The following is a 17,631-nucleotide window of genomic DNA, read 5'->3' as shown; positions in this document are numbered from 1 at the left end:
ATGTACCTTACATTTTCATTATTTTTCTTTAAAATTGTGTATATTTCTATTACTTAACGTATCTAATTAATTGATTGCAGACGAACTATAACTTGGAGGATCTCGAAGAAGAGTCGTTGACGTACGTCAACAGACTCTTCGCTGAGAGGTACAAGCAGTGGAAGAGCGACTTGCACCACCATTTTCAGGCCTTTGATGATCCGCAAGTCACTCTTCAGGAGGGTTGCCCGAAGGAGCTTGAGGGGCGGGAGGATAGTTGGGAGTGGCTCTGCGCTCATTTTCAAGCGCCCGAATTTGTGGTATTTTTTTTAATTATATTTGTTTAATTATTACTTATTACTTATTAATGTTTATTTTATTTTTTTTATTTCATTATTATTTAATTTTTTATATTTTAACTAATACGTTTCATTTTTTGTATAACAGAATAAAGCCCAAGTGAATAAGGGTAATAGGAAGAAGAAGACCCTTCTCCACCATTCCGGCTCCAGGCCCTTTTTGTATAGGATGGATGCACGGCGACTGGTAATAATCACAAAATTTATATTTCATTTTTAATGTCATTTTTATTAATTTATTTTTTTCATACTAATATTTTTCTTCTCTTGTTCAATTTAGGAGGGGTCCAAGTTCCCAGAGATCGACGTCTTTGGTGGCGTTTATGTTCGACCCGGGAATGAGTTGGCCGAGTCCCTTCATGTAAGTATTATTTAATTTTAATTCTTATGTTGCGCATTCAATTTATATGCATGTTTTAATTTATATTTTATGTTATGTTCAACAGACGGCGATGGTGGAGAGGAGCCAGTTGGTTCTTCAGGAGTCCGCCTCCCAGCTTCCTCCCGAGACTCCGATCGAGTCTGTGGCTCCTCCACAGGATGCTGGATTTCAGATCTTGACGGAGGCGTTGGATCAGACTCTCGGGAGGAGGCCGGGGACATATTGTCGAGGGATGGGGAATGCCCGGCGGAGGGAACCTAGACCTCGTTCATCGGCGCAGTCAAACAGTCAGGTGACTGCTTTGACAGCATAGGTGGCCGAGCTTCAGGGTCAGATGTCGGTGATTCTACAGTCCCTCGCACAGGGAGGCTTTCCAATCCCGCAGTTTCGTGCGTCGACCTCCCAGCCCGTCCACCCCGAGCATGCCCACCAGACCACTGCCCCAGTGGACGCCCAGACCACTGCCCCGGTGGACGCCCAGACCTCCGAGCCGCACGCTGGCGACGACCCGGTTGATTTTGCTTCATTATTTGATTAGTGTATTTATTTTCATTATAAACATTTATTTTATTTGTAAAACATTTATTTTATTTTATAACAAAATTTTGTTCTAATTTATTTTTATTGCAATTTCATTGTTTAATCAATAAAAAAAAACCAATTTTATTTTTTTTTTTAAAAAAAAATTGTAATATTATTTTTTCGCGACGGAATACATTTCGTCGCGCAAACCCATGTGTAACAAAAAAAATAAAAAATCAACTTTGTAATTACGTTTTATTATTGCGCGACGAAATAATACGTCTCGCTAATATGTTTTGCGCGACGATCGATTTCGTCGCGCAAAACTTATTGCGCGACGCCTGTGTTTTTCGTCGCGCAAATATATGGGCAACGAAATATTTCTCATCACGCGAATAGTTCTGCGACGAACATATTAAGTTTTGCGCGACGCAAACAGAGATAGTGTTAGCTTGTGTAGGACTACACAATTTTCTTCAAAAAGAGTGTAGATCTGATGAATTTCCTGTTGAATTGGAGGACGAATCATCTTCATCTTCATCATTACCAGCTAATGAAGGGGATCCTGAACTAGTTTTCCAAACACAAGAACAGCAACGACAGAATGCTAATGAATGGAGAGTTGGTATAGCTTTGGATATGTGTAGAGATGCTGGGTACAATGACAACAATGAGAATCAAGGATAATGAATGAACGTTAAATATTTTCTTAAACTTTTCTTTCAAATTTGTAATACATTTGTCACTATATTTCTTATGAATTTTGCTTTAGACATAATTTTATTTCATGTTGTTAAAGGAAAAGATGTTATGAATTTGGTTTTTTATTTCATCTTTTTTATATACATCAATGTTACTATATACGTTGACAACATTGAAAGTACTGTGCAAATAGGTACTATACATACGAAAAGTACTATGCATATTTGACACAGCATTCACGGTCAAATAGGTACTGTGCATACGAAAAGTACTGTGCATATTTGACACAGCATTCACGGTCAAATATGTACTGTGGATACAAAAAGTACTGTGCATATTTGACACAGCATTCTTGGATTATTCTTTTCATTTTGAACTGTGCATATGTTCTTCCATTGCAAACAAGTACTTTTTGTTTTTGCTTTGGGTAACAAAAACAAATTTGATTGAAAAATTTCAAGTTTCTTTCTTTAAATGACAAGGATGGTGATAAAATGAAAAATACTGTCTACATAAGTCTGGAATAAAAGCCTATCAAGTTCTATGAAAGCTTAAGAAAGTTTATTAAAAAAATTATACATAAGTCTTCTGAAAGTCTATCAAGTTCTATACAAATTATAAAGTTCCATCAAGTTCTATGAAAGCTGGCACTTAAACAAAATCTTTTTAAACGCTCTAAAATCCTAATGGAATACATCCCCCCTAAGGAAACAAACTAGGAAAGAATCATTCTTTGACTTGGAAATATGTCAGCCAACTTGCATGCACGTTTTGGGATCATTCCACTTCCTAGAAAATTCTGGAAAAATATGAGAAACGTAGCTCTATCTCTAAGCTTTCCAAGAATATATTACACGCCACTAGGAAAAATACGAAAGTCTTCAAATCTTCAATCTTCGACAACAGTGCAGTTCTGACAGGATTTTAACTTAGGCTATCTTGACTTGCAAGTCTGGAGCATTTGGCTTGGTAGAAAATTATGAAACTTTGGCACAATGATCTTCAATGTCTTAACTTTCTTCTCCAATTGGCCTTAATCTAAAATTCATTCGAAAAGTCAATTTTGCAGTCGAAATCCTTCCAAGAGTGCAGAATAATAGAAAATAAGGAAAGTAATGTAATAATGCTCTTTTTAATTAACTTTCCCTATAAAAACCAAATATAAGATGTATAAAAATATAGGAAATAATGCACTTATCACTTGATCCCTCAGTAAGGGTACGTAGGGAGCCTGGGGTCTCACCCAGGTGCAGTCGCAAGATAAACCATATTTTTGGACTTTAATTTGGTTTGTGGTTGTGACGGGGGCGGAAACCTGTTTTAGATTGATGAATGATTGTTGAAGTCTTTACAACTACTTATGACTGTGCATGCTAAGGTTTGGAAATTTTAAACTGCATTTTAACAAGTTGAAAATTTTGGTTAAGTCTGTTTTTTAGGGGAGACTCTGCCGAAATTTCGACAGAAAGTCTCGACCGTCTCCTCCTTTGATTTGGAAGAGAGACTAGGATGTTAACAAGTGGGCCCGGCATCGGTTGGATGTCGAAAAAATCACAGAATTCGTCACAGATTTCGAGGGATTTGGGGCGGGTCCTATCATCTCCCCTTGAAGAGAATGGGTCATCGGAGCCAAGAAATAAGCAATATTTTCATACTTCAAAGTAATGGGGATACGTCAATAAACATATCATTTGCAAAGAAAACTCAAGCACAAGTCACAAGAGAACCTGGCTCTGGTACCAAGTTAAACAAAGTTAGGCAAATATTCAATTATGCCCATATGTGTATTCTTCTCCAATATATAAGTATTTATGAAGAAATATAAAGATGTGTTAACCCTAAATAACATAAAAAATAAAACTAAATTACAATAAAAAATAAATCTCAATTATAATAAAACTAGAAAAATAAATAAGTAACCAAATCAAATTCCTAACTACGTAAGAAGTCTCCAACACTTCACTACGAAGAGTTCTTTCCTATATACACGTTCAGGTGCTATTGCACCAGTGCTCCTGACAAACTGAACAAAAAACACTAAATAATTCACATGCACATCAAGACAAAAGTACACAAAAGTAGAAAGCTTAAAATAAAGCCAAAAGGTGCACTCGTCAAGGGAATCACAGAAAATTTAAAATAAAGCCAAATTCCCTCATATCCAAAACAACCAACCTCTCTTCAAAGTAAAATGGATGAAAGAAATATAGATTACAAGAGGAAGCCAAACTATAATAATATCATAGAAAAGGAAAACAACAAGCATATCAGCATCAGATAGGAATTTGGAACCAGAGCCACTTCACTCTTGAGACACAGGCATTCATTTAAATGGCACTGAAAAAAGAACTTGGACTGGGAGGGGTTGGGATGTCCACGGTCCCTTCCAGCATCAGCAGAACTTTCTTCATAGCGGGACGGAGCGATGGCTCATCCTGGATGCACCAAAGTCCCACTTTAATCATCCTTTCAAATTGCCTTCTCTCTATCTCTTCATCACCCGCTAATTTGCCAAGTTCACCCTTCTCAAAACAATGGGAGGCCAATTCATCCAAAATAGCCTCCTCCTCAGGAAGACTCCAATCCACGTTCCTTCGACAACATATGATCTCCAACAGCACAATTCCGAAGCTGTAAACATCTGCTTTAACCGTTATCGGCATTTTCCTATGCCACTCCGGTGCAACGTACCCCTTGGTTCCTCTGATTCCGGTAGACATGAACTCATCTAGTAGTATATTTTGAGGCTTTATGTCACAATGGATGATCTGTGTATCACACTCTTCATGGAGATAAAGAAACCCCCGCGCTATGTTACGAGCAATGCCCATTCTTTCTTCCCAAAATGGTTGCCTTTCACGGGTGAAGAGCACATCTGCAAGTGAGCCGTTGCTCATGTACTCATACACCAAAAGCTTTTTAGCTCCGTCAAGGCAATACCCAAGTAAACGGACTAGATTCTTGTGATGGGTTCTCCCAATAACTCTGATCTCAGTCTGAAATTCTGTTTCCCCTTCAGCTGCAACTTTCTCTAGTCTTTTGACAGCAACTGGTTTTTGGCTACCCAAAATCAGCCCTTTATAAACTGTTGACGAGGCTCCTCTACCAAGCTCTTCCTTGAAATTATTAGTCATCTTTTCTAGCTCTTCATAAGCATATCGTCGTGGAGCCACACTCTCATTCAATTCACAGTCACCATTCACATCGCTCATTCTTATATATGCCCAGACATTGTGTTTCCACAACACAATCACGGAAATCAAGAACAAAATGGATCAAAGCAGTAAATGAAAGACCAATAATGAGGATGTCAGTTCTACCTTTTTTCTTGCTTCCTAGTTGAACAATTCTAGGATCTGTATCTGGTTTTGTAGGTACACCTACCTTGATGAGAGCTATGAATGAAATTCCATCGACTCTTCTACCATATCTCAAAGGAAGCCTTTGCTTTCTGCAGTTTGTACCGTCAAAAAACACAGCTTCACAGTCACAATCCTCCAGACAGCCTTGTATGCAATCGTCTTTGTCTGATAATCTCAAACTCATATACGAATCATCTTCCCATGTGCTTTCCAGCTCTTCCATGGTGTAAGTGAAATTCTCATTCCTGTTTATGCATGCATCCGCAACAAAATTTCTCTCGCACCCGGATGTCTGATTTCCCTGGTTGACAGATTTGAATCTCGGAAGACATTTACAGTCAGGCTCTAGATCAATTAAGACACAATAGCTATTCAATCCGCATAGGCCTTTAGGAATACACTTATCCTTGGAAGACTCCCACTCAACTGACCAAATTGCATTCTTTTTCAAATCATGTGAATACAAACGAAATATCCCACCTACATCAATTCTCATAAGATAAAGTTTTCCTTCATCAGTAGGAAGACCTCCATCTGTTATATTCCGAATATTCGAACCATTCCTGTTGAGCAAGTAGAGATGGCCATCAGCACCAAAATTAAGTGTCACATTCTCTCCCTCGCCATCAGTGAAAGATGAATAAAAAGAATAAACACTGGTGTCTGGAGTATCTACAGGGTACTGAACAAGGTTTCCATCATTTTGCATTTTGAGACGGAAAATCCCCGTTGAGTGATCAGCTTCTGAATTCGCAGAGAAAAGTTCGTTTCCTGATAAAAGGCGTTGACCAGGCAAAAGGGTGTCGGTTGGATGATCAAAGCTCTGCCATACTATTTCCCGACCAGAGTTGTACAGCACGAAATTACCGGAATCGAGCATGGAAGCATAAGAAGAAGAGCCAGAAGATTTTACCAAGTAATTTTGGCCTTCTGCTGTTGGCAAGGCAAGGCCGTCACCTTTGAAGAGCAAGGTGGCATTGTTGGAGACTGGTGGATCATCTCGATTCGCGGTCCACACGACTGTCTTTTGGGGAATTCCAGCAAGAAATATCCCAACAGCATAGCCATTGCCTTGCCTGTAAAATCCAAAGGCATATAGACCAGAACGTGACAGCCATGTGGAGTTGGTGGTTGTTGTTAAAGAAGAGCCTCGGCTTATATTCGACTGCATCTGTTGTGCTTCAGCAGCAACAAATGCCAAGGCAAGAAGAAGGCATGCCATGCAAGCCATCGAAAAATGATCTCAGTGTAACTTGTCTTCCTCTTCCTTTGTTTTTTTTTTCCTTCTGCAGCACTCCAGAAAATTGGTTCCAATGCAGTATGAAGTTCTAATTCTGAATATCTGTTTAATTTAAGGTGGATTGTGTAAATGAATTCTTACGTGTTTCTTCTCTCTCTGTGGAGTAGTTTTCCACCCATTTGTAATTTACTTTACCATAAGAAGATTCAAAGTCCTAGTCCGGGCGAAAGTGATGGAATACCTGTCATGCGTTGACGGAGACTTTTGGGTCCATGTAGACACAGACTGAGACTTCGTTGTCAACATGAATTTTCAGAACCGACATTATGATCTGAAGAATTAATTTTATAATTAAGTCAGCAAATTGACATCACTTACGTGTCCAAAAGATGCACCAAATTTTCCATTAAATTTTTTGTTCAAATTCTTTATTAACTTTATCGTCAGATTGTTTAACTTTCTCCTAAATTTGTCGCTAATGGTAGGTCCCAGAATTTATGAACTTGACTTTGTAGACTTTTCCAATCTGATGTAAGGAAAACTAGTTAAGTCGTTTTCTTCTTTATGGGCAATGAATCGGTCCAAATCAAACCATTCAGGTGCATTTTTCTTCTTTCATTTTAGGATTTTTTACGGTTTGCCCCCTGAATTATTTGTATATTCTCAATTTAACTCCTTAACAAATTTTTCAATAAATTAAAAACTTCTATTGTTTTAAAATCGCCAATTGAGGACCTTTTTAAAAAAAATTTGTCAAAATTAAGGATAAATTCGTCATTTAAATAATTAGCATTTAAAATAATCAACTCAACCTCAACCTCCTCCTCCCCCTCCCTATCCTTCCCCTTCTGTCCGTCTCCCCTCTCTTCCTCCCCATCCCCTCATTCCCCTTCCGTCTACCCCTCCCTCCCCTTCCGTCTACCCCACCCTCCCCTTCCCCTGCTCCCAATACCAGACCCAGCCGCCCAAATCTCTCCACTCCACTCCCCGAATTCGGTGGCTTCTATCCAATTCATTGAGAACCCAAAAACCGACGAGGTCTCAAGATTAGGCTAAACCCAATTGAAAACGAGCCTTATGCTTTGGATGATGGGTCTATGGAGGCTGGGTTTGAAATTCAAGAAAAGCCAGCATCTTTCGCAAGCCAGCATAAAGAAAATCCATTTTTCCTCCATGGTTAACCTTTATGTTGGAATTAGACAAGCCAAGAAAGGATTAGATCCGGAATCTCCATTGCTTTAGGATTCGAGAGCAACCATAAAGCAGCCACGATCTCTTGCCTTCTTAGTCTCTCTTCGACACAACGCAGCCCCAGCCCTCGACGTCGTCACGTAACACCACTTCTAATTTGGATTAATCTTAATTTTCAGCAAAATTACGAATTTGGCCTTAATCTAACGGAAAAGTGGATGGTGTTCTTAAGAATCTGACAGTAGGCCCTCAATAGGTGGTTTTAAAATAATTGCAGTTCTTAATTTACCAAAAAACTTATTTAGGGCCTAAATTAACAATATAAAAATAGTTTGGGGTGTAAAACTCCAGAAAACCCTTGGTTTTAATACCTTACTACGTAATTTTCACGGAAGAAGATCAGCAAAGGCATCATCAAAAAAGAAACTTTACAATCTCATTCAACATGTCTATTGACCAGTTTAGACCAGTTTAGCCTTTAGAAGTCCTTGCTTTGTACTGATGGCTTCTAGTTCCAAAACCATCGCATACGTTATACTAATGGAACCTGCTACTCAAACATTCCTAGAGTCCCTTCTTTTAACCCCAAAAAAAAAAAAAAAAACATACATTCCTTGAGTCATTACGAATAACAAATTAGTAGCAGCGTGACCATATTACAGACATGCCTCAGCATTTAGTTTAAAATAATCTAAACTAGGTGGTTTCCATACAATTCTTGTACAAGAAGAATGTTATCGTTTTTTCACACCAGTTCCAACTTTTTTTTTTTTTTTTTTTCCCCCCAAAATGAAAGGGAGCTAAAGAGGACCAATAAGAACAAATCCAATGTACTAAATTTATATTAACTAAGGTGGGGAACATAAGAATGTGCCTTACCTGTTGAGAAAAAGTACAATCACAAAAAGTTAGGAGAGACTTTCTGGAACAGTATTACCGAGGGAAGACCCAGAATAGACTGATGATGAGCAAACGTGCCCGATCTTTAAGTTTTTTCAGAAGGAATGATGATGCAAAACCTAGATTTTATCATTTGAGGAGGAAACTTAAGTTTCCAAATATTATAGAAATAAGAGGCTAAGTGCACTGCATTCATGCTTGTTTACGAGACGAAGGAAAAGATAGAACATTTGTTACAAGGGGGAAGAAATATAAGTAGTTCTATGAACACAATTCATTATTCATATAATGTAATGTACTCGTTGTGGTATAAGTGTATTAAAAGATGCATTTATAAACAAGTAGTCATTTGTGTGTAGACAGCGCAAATAATGACAGTTTTGAAGTACCTGGAACATCAACAAGACAATTTCCAATAAACACAAGCGACTCGGTTAGCTGCTACAGTACAATCAAGCTTCACGTCTCATTCAAGGATCAAATTCATCTCTCACTCTATTAGGTGGACTTCGAAGCTTTGTCCAGGATGTCAAAAACACTTTGTAGAGTCATCTCCTCCACAATAACAACCTTGTCTCTTGATTTGGAGCCAGAACCAATAGAAACCTGCCTTCTTTTTACCCCTAAAACCTGTAATTTGGGAAGAATGAGAATTTGAAGTTTCCAAGCATAAACATTAATGGTTGAGCAGACCAAATAAACTGAGGGGTTAAGACCTCAAAACAAAATTGATAAATTAGGTGCATGCAACTCAAAACCATTTGGCAATGGGTGTAGAGGCCTTAGGATTTCTAAAGTAAGATGCACGGCTTAGAATGCCCAATATGAAACTTTATATTCTTGCTAAAAAATTATTAGAAAACTATGCTACATTTCACTCATGATAATTCAAATTAGACCCTCAAAAGTATAGGCCTCATTCTGTAAAGTGAAATTAATCTTCCCTTTGAACTTTCTCAAGAATCTGTTCTGTCACAAATCCTTTGCCAACCCTGCCACAAAGCTACTGAGCCACCTTATCTTGCCAACTTATAAACAAATGATGGGTACAGAAGTATATTTTCATGTATATGTGTGTGCACGACTTTAGAATGTATTTGAATGTAGAAGTTCAACATACTTAAAGTCGTAGATGAGTAACTGAAAAATGATAACAAAAATATATCTCTAGAAACAATACCAGATGAAGTATATAATCTACCCAAAATGCAAATCAGTGTTTGACCAAATAATCTATCAAATCTATTCTTTCTTACTAGCTAACTGCAGTGTAGATAGGATGGACGGGTGGTATGAAGTGGTCCAGGAATAGACATTTTATGCTTGGGGGAGAAAGAAGAAATCCACCCTTCACACTCTGCACTGTGGCTATTCTTGGCCACATCACACATCATCTTGAAATGAATAAATTAGACATAAGGAAACCTTAGAAGAGCTCACTTCCACCCCTTGCACCTTTCCACAAGCTCATCCCATGAGTAAGTTTGTTTCACCATTTCAGATCACCACTTCACCTCACTTTTCTCTAGTTTGGCTCAATATTTCTCTCCTTTGCAAGACCAAATCACTTCACAATCAAAGGTTGGTTAAAGCAACGACAATCTCAACCGAAAAGATACAAACAAAACATCACTTCCCCAACAAAGCTCGGTTAGAGCAACAGCATTAGACCAACAAATTACAAATTAAAGCATCACTTCCCCAATTGCAATTAGCATAAGCAATCACAATGAATGTTAGGATCTTTCAAGAACCACACAATCTTCTTAAGACACAGCACACTAATCACAAAAACCCGAAACAAGTAAATGCAACTCCAAGTCTCCAACCCACTAACAATAATAGGATGATGCACCAATGAACCTAAGAATTCTCAAATCAAACTTTAATTTGGCATTCCGTATAAAAAAGCTCAAAAAACAAAAAAACAAAAGACAAAAAAGGTTGAAAAGGGATAACCCAAAACGAAACAGGACCAACCGAGCTGATGTAGTCAAGTAGCGCTGCATTAGCTTCCCCGTCCTTCGCAGGCGCGTCTATTTGCACCCCCAACGCCTCATCACTGAAATCTTCATTTCAAAAAAATAGAAAATTATATTCTATAAATACACAGACCTATACATATAAAAATAGAGAGAGAAAGAGAAGGACCAGTGATGGAGGCGATTTTGGAACCAGGCTTGGCGTGGATGGTTATGGCGACTGAGGAGGGAGGTATGTACCGAATAGAGGTTGGGAAATTGTTGTTGGGGTTTCCGGGCTGAGTTGACTCGGCCGGGTTGGCCGTGGCCTTGGCCTTGGCCTTCTTGGCTGGTGCCATTTTTTTGTTTTTTGTTTTTGTTTTTGTTTTTCTTCTCTCTCTTCCCGCTTCAGAAGCAAGACTTCATCGGCAGGGTTGGTCTCAGGGTTCTTGTTTGGAGAGTTAAAGGCCCACTAAAAACTTTTGACATTTAAGGCCCATTAATAACTTTGGAGACATATATGAGGAATTTTTTGGTGTCCATTTATGAACAAATGGAGGAGTATTTTTAGAATTTGTGATGGTTTTTGGGTAGCATTTGATCTCGATTGATTAATATTACAAATTTGACCTTCGGACATAAATATGGGGAAATTATCAAAAAGTCCTTAAAATACAAGATGCTTCTAAACCCGTCCTGCATGCTTCCAAATAAAAAGACTTGCAAATCTTGCTCCTTTCACTCCACCAAAGATAAGGCATTTTTGTAGTGTGTATATGAAATTGCTTATTTATTTGTGTGCATGTGATGTGTAATGGTCTGCATGTGACGTGATGCGCATATAATATGTAAATAGAACTGTCGGAAGGGAAACAATATTGTATATAAGGGAGAAGTCCCCAAAGTGAGAGCATTAGGATACCAAAAATATATATATTTCAGTGGTAGCGCAGCATGGAAGAGAAATTGGCAAGATGGGGAAGAGATATCGACATTGGAGTCAATACAACATAAGTGAAACCCTGAATTTTCAAACTGTGGGACTGAACTTGGGATCTCTTTTTTTTTTTTTTTTTTTTGGGTCAAATAACTTGGGGTGTACTTGGGCAGTGGAGTTATGAGTTTTGTGGTTCAAGAAACGTTACAAAATTAACCACTCTCTTGTATTTTATGTGTATCGCTCACGTATCTAGCCATTTCCCTTGCACACCCCCTTCGCTCACATATTGTACGTACCTAAGCATATGCCACATATCCACGTATATAACCCTGTGTATCAAACCCTAGTATCCATGCTTCATAGGTGGTAACAATAATTTTTTGAAAGAATAGTAGAGTGTGACTTAAAGCTTCTCATTGATTATTTTCTTCTTAAATGTGATATTCTTTAGTGAATGCCAATTACATGAGGGAAACATTGTGACACGCAAATGTTTCTCCTTTATTTTAGTCTCTTCTAGCCTTTCTTGATTGATTGATAAGTCTTCCCCCCGTCTTCGTAACACCCACCCACCCCATGCTCCAAAGTAATTCTTCTGCTTTTCATTTTATGACCATATGCATATTCTTTACAGGCAAGTCTTTCTATAGAATTTTATACGCCATTTAGACTTCAAATTACATAACTTATTCCCATGGACTATAAAGTCTTCCTTTTCTATTCCCTCAAAGACTCCCATGCGTTGGTTTTTTTTTTTTTTTTTTTGGAACGAAAGGAATAAAACTTCACTTCCAAAACAAAGATACAAAATACAAGGGAGCCCAATAACAACAAAATATAAAAAAGAAAAACAGGGGCTCAAACATAACAAAACAAAGCCCAATCTAAAATACCAAAATAGGAGGTCCAAAACAACAAAAACTCACAAAATACATAAACCCTAACACCTAATCCTAAACAAAGCAAGCTGTTGTCGCCACCACCAGAAAACCTATTGATGCCACAAGAAGAGCAAGGTCCATGGGAACCAAGAGAGGAGATCTGAAGAGAATTCGGGGGAGCAAGCCACCAAGCATCATACTCAGGCGATCTATCAAGTAGTGGTAAAAAATGACCATAGATAAACAGAGCCTACAAGCACAGATCCAAGTCTTAGATCTGAGAAAGGGTTGTTGGAGTAAAACAGCTATAGCAATCCAGTGGCAAACCAAGTAAATTTTAGGGATAGAGGTCATTTGGGTTTGAGATTTGATGGGAGGAGAGACATGGGTAGATGGAGTTGTGGAGAGGTGAGAGGAAAGGGAGATGAGGGAGAAGTGATGGGCCAAAGGGAGAGGAATTTCAAATCTCATGCATGACTTTCTTGGTTGGACCAACAAATTTCTAACAAGTCTTTCTGTTAGAACATGAAGCGGTACATGATATGAACTCATAGAAATCATTACGTTCATGCATCGTAGAAAATTGAGAAACCAAGTGTACGTGAAAAAGTGAGAAATGTGAAAATTTCCGCAAAGAGAAAACTTGTCATCTGCCAACTACTAATCAATCAACACCAATCTCCTGCCCATTATTAATTGGCCCAACATGAGCATGGCTTGACTCCTTAAAATTAAGGAACAACTCCTCCTAAAAACAAATGGGGTTTTGACATTTGTCAAATTTCCTTTAACCACCAAAACTTCTAGCCCAGAGTCTAATATCAATTGTTAAGAACTCATGGGTAGAACTTGCCCTAGAAAACCAACTTATAAGGGAAGGATTCTCATGAGGTTTTAAACTACTCTAGTATATGCTATTTTTGTAATCTGGAATCTTGAGTCCTAACATCCAATTCTATGCAATTCAAATTCAATGGCACCCAACAATTATCCAGCAGAGAACCAAAATGCTTGACAAACTAGATTGAGAACATTTTGGAAACCTTGGCTTAGTAATTAGGTATCCTCCATTCTGGTTAGAGATGATGACCAAAGCCCAATGGCTGAGGCGCGTAGGGACCAGAGGGGTCCCATGCCCTTTCTCAACTCTCTCTCTCTCTCTCTCTCTCTCTCTCTCTCTCTCCCACCCCCCCACCCAAACCATTTCACTCTCCTTTTTTTTTCTCTCTCTCTCTTTCTCTCTCTTTGTAAATGATTTAATGTTCTGTTTATGAATTGAATTGAATATTGAAAGAGGATACAAGGGTTTTATATATACAACAATTAAAACTTGATGTGTAAAATATGTAATTTAAATGCTTATATCTTGATTTTTACTTTAGGGGATATTGGTTCATAAAAATTATACATGAGAAGCTTTACGAGAAGTTTACAGTGTTTATGCTCTCATTCCCTTCAGTTTTATATTTTGCAATAGGCCCCCTCTAACATAGGGTGGCAACGAGTCGGGTAGGGGTTAGGTATGACAATATCATCCCCGCCCTCGCTTTCCATCACCGGCCCCATTCCCAGTTAAGAGTTTTTGGGGAATCCTCATCCTCGTCCTTGTCAAAAGGATATCCCCCATCCCCACCCCAAATCCCCAATTCTTGAGCTGAGATCAACACAACCAAATCATGCTCCAAAACCCAATTTTCCAAAGTGGTAACTAGGGGAAAAAAAAAGAAAAAAGGTAAACAAACACAGTAAAAAAAAGAGAGAAGAGAAGTGAACATTGCAACTCATTCAATATATAGACATCTAAATCCAATGACAACAGAGGGTGAGTATATATTTCTTTTTTGTACTGTTAATTAGTTGAACTGATGAACTCACAAACAACAACCAATTAACTTCTATATAGCCAAAATTACTAATTCTTTTCTAAGCTGAAACATGAGGGTTTGTGGCTCTATCACATTCAACCAAAAAGCAAAAGTAAAAGACGACGAAGTTTGTGAGTGATAGACAGAGAGAGAAGAAGTAGAGATAAGAAGAGGTGAGGAGAGGAGGGGGTTTCTTTTTTATTTATAAATTGTGAATAATGTTTATATTATATTATATATGTATTAATTTAAAATTATTCTTATAAATATCGAGCCAGGTTCGGGGATAGGATGGTAGGAATGCTAATACCATCCCCGCCCCACACCCAATGGGAATTTTTAAGATTTGGGGATCAGGTTTTTCCCCAAAATTTCCCCGCGTTAGGGTCGGAGACCCGGCCCGACGGGAATTTTTGCCATCCCTACTCTAACATCAATTCTTAGCTCTGCCACTGAAGCTAACTAAGGTGATACCTCCAGCTATTACTAAGAGGAACAACAAAAATAATACTCATGCAGTCTGACTTTCATATGTTGTTGTTGTTGTTGTTTTTTTTTTTTTTTTTCCAATTAAAATAATATAATAAGGAGGATTTCTAGTACAATCCGTTGATGCGAAAAAGTGGTTGTAGACGTGTCCTCGCTCAACTTAGTGATATTATGTCTTCAGAAGGGAGTTAGTCTTCGGAAGATCGAGGTCCTGCAAAAGGATACGTTCGGTAAGACCTTGGGGTACCGGTGTGGTACCGGCCGAAGGCTCTCTGATGCCTAAGTAAGTACAGATTTAGTAAATATTAGATTACAGATCAAGCGGTAGCGTACCGTTGGTTTGTCTCCCCCCTCTTTTGGGGATAGGGGTCCCCTTATATAGGCATTGGGAGGCGTGCACTAGGCTCATATTTCCGATGTGGGACTGTAGAAGTGGATTGTGAGCATGACACGCGTCCAGGTGCAAAAGAGTCAAAATGAATGGCTTCGGTAGGGAACATGCCGAAGGGTTTATTGTGATAAATATCGATTCAGTCCACGTGTTTGGCAGTCATAGGCCGTTTATTTCTGGTATAAACAGTAGTCCCCCAAGTTCTCTTCCGAAGGTCCTTCAGAAGGGAATTTGGTTCTCCCTGGCAGTTCGTAGGTGCCCCTGCCGTTCGGTAAGGTCGTTGAGAAGGGACTCCCCTGAGACCCGAAGGGTCGTCGATGCTGAGAGGGGTGAGGGTAGAGACGCTTCGTTTTTCGCTTCTGGCATGCAGAGACGCTTCGTCTTCTGTACCTGGCGTGCAGCCCGCATCACCATCCACTGGGCGACACGTGGCTAGCGAAGTGACGCCTGACGGCAGCATTTATGAACCGTTTGGTTTCCCGAGGCATACCGTTGCAGCCATCTCCCTATAAATAGAGGCTGCTCCAGGCGTAAAGCTCACTTTGCATTTGAGAGTTGACGCGAGAGCTTTGTGTAGGTGATTTCCAAAGAGAGCGAACGGCAATCCAGGGGATTTTCACAGAAGTTCTCGGCATTCAAGGCGATTTTCGAAGCATACATTCGGCAGTCAAAGCTTCCCACTATACCCAAGGTAAGGTACCGTTCGGTACTCCCAAAGTACCCTCTTTATTTCTGTACGTATTTTTATGGCGTAGGCTAGCCGATCCTTAGTAGGACTCTCCTTCAGTGGTCTAGTGAGCTATAGGCAGTGGTGTAGGCATCGGTAGGGTAGTTTATGACACGACCTTAGCCTTCCTTTCCTTTTTTGTAGATGTCTGCTAGCGAGTCATCCTTCAGCAGTGAGCCCAATGCGTTCGATGAGGAGTTGTCATCGGGCTGGGACACATCCAGTGGGGCTGCGAGCCTCGAGGCCGAGGGTGAAGAGGACACCGATGTTGAAATAATCGGTGAGGAGGTGAACTCCGTTCCTACCCATGGCATCGGCAAGGGACTGATGACGGGGCAACCGCTTCCCTTAGCCGCGGTATATGAAGACGGTACCCGCCTCGGTACCTTTGAGCATCAGCCGGAGGCCTCTACCTCCGGTCGTGATGAGGGCGTTGCCGGTCCCTCTCGGCCGAGGGTGACAATCATCCACCGGGAGCGGTCTAGGATACCAGTGGGCGTACCGAAGAAGACCCTGTTCGGGGTCGATTACTTGGAGCCGAACAAGCTTACCGAACGGGAGCTTGAGAAGATTAGGGCCGAGTACCTCATTCCGGACTCGGTGAAGATGAGGATCCCGAGCCCTACCGAATCCCTCAGCGACCCCGGGGATGGTGAAGTCGCCTTCTTTACCGACGTGCTTCTGCAGGGGGTCAGGTTGCCGTTGCAGCCAGCCGTGCAGAAGATACTTGCCCAGATCGGGTATGCCCCAGGTCAGTACAATCCCAACTTTTGGGTGGCCTTGATGGGGGTGATAGCTGCGTTCGGGATTGCTGAGGCGGGGGAGCCCTCCTATGAGCAATTCTCGTACTTGTACAGCATCACGAAGTCCAAGAGTGCCGATCACGGCGGTTGGGTTCAGGCGAACTGCCTGAAGGCTTCCGAGCGGGGGCACTTCATCAGCTCGGTGCCGACTTCCCAGAAGTCGTGGAGGAATCGGCGGGTGCTACTCTCCGGTGATTGGGAATCGCCATCGGGAGTATCCCCGCAGTTTCCGATACCTACGACGTTCCAAATTGCCGGTAGGTATCCGAGCTACCGATCGGTAGGCTAATTATTGTATTTCTTTTGTCTTATTATTATTTTTTGTAACTCACTCTTTCTTCGGACAGGTAAACTCAAGCAGCCGAACCCTAAGGATAGTGAGATTCGGCAGCTCGACAGAGTGAGGCTGAAGGTTCCTGCTGCCGAGCAAGTTTACCCGCGCTTCCTCTTCACCAACAATCTCATCAGAGCCGGCCTCGTCAACCCTGCCGAGAGTAAGTATACTCGTGCTTTCCTTTTTCTTCTTCTTCATTTTTTTATTATTTATTTTGCATGCCGACTGACTGATTGTTTTTGACCAGTGACGGACGCAAGGAAGGTTGCCGAGGGCAAGAAGATGAACGAGTCCTCTAGGAGGCGCCTTATGATGGGCCTGGAGGGCAAGAAAAAGAAGAAACAGCCCGAGGCACCTACCGTTCGGACGTCTACGGATCCCGAGGACGTGACCCTGGCGGAGCGCCTGCGACAGTTAGGCGTCGAGCCCGTCGCCTGGCCTACTGCCGAAGTCCCCGCACCGAGGCAGTCGGATGCCGAAGCTGCCACCTCCAGAGCTGCCGGGAAGCGGCCGGTGTTGGTGGATTTGGAAGCCTTACCGCGTCCAAGCGAGGCCGTCCGTCGGACGCTTCGAGGGCCGTCTTCGCGGTAGAGGACGAGGACG

General features: G+C 40.6%; 1 protein-coding gene and 1 pseudogene across 2 annotated transcripts; both read right to left on the bottom strand.

Moving 5' to 3' along the window:
• Nucleotides 1-4,102: 4,102 nt before the first annotated feature.
• LOC117632096 lies at nt 4,103-6,607 on the bottom strand (annotated as a pseudogene).
• A 2,277-nt stretch (nt 6,608-8,884) lies between these two features.
• On the bottom strand, nt 8,885-11,034 carry LOC117629684 (UPF0235 protein C15orf40-like). Of its 2 annotated transcripts, none has more exons than XM_034362251.1 (3): nt 10,789-11,034; nt 10,597-10,706; nt 8,885-9,267 (listed from the first exon to the last, which is right to left on the bottom strand). In XM_034362251.1, the coding sequence occupies exons 1-3, from the start codon at nt 10,955-10,957 to the stop codon at nt 9,136-9,138; spliced, it is 411 nt and encodes a 136-aa protein (XP_034218142.1). In that variant the 5' UTR covers nt 10,958-11,034; the 3' UTR covers nt 8,885-9,135. The 2 variants fall into 2 exon arrangements, with proteins under 2 accessions (XP_034218142.1, XP_034218143.1); XM_034362252.1 differs by having other exon boundaries at nt 8,894-9,267; nt 10,618-10,706; nt 10,789-11,028.
• Nucleotides 11,035-17,631: the final 6,597 nt, after the last annotated feature.

This window comes from Prunus dulcis, chromosome 6 (genome assembly GCF_902201215.1).
Source record: "Prunus dulcis chromosome 6, ALMONDv2, whole genome shotgun sequence".
In the NCBI taxonomy this organism is placed as follows: domain Eukaryota; kingdom Viridiplantae; phylum Streptophyta; class Magnoliopsida; order Rosales; family Rosaceae; genus Prunus; species Prunus dulcis.
Note: the sequence above shows the minus strand (reverse complement) of the source record. Positions and strands in the feature narration are given on the sequence as shown.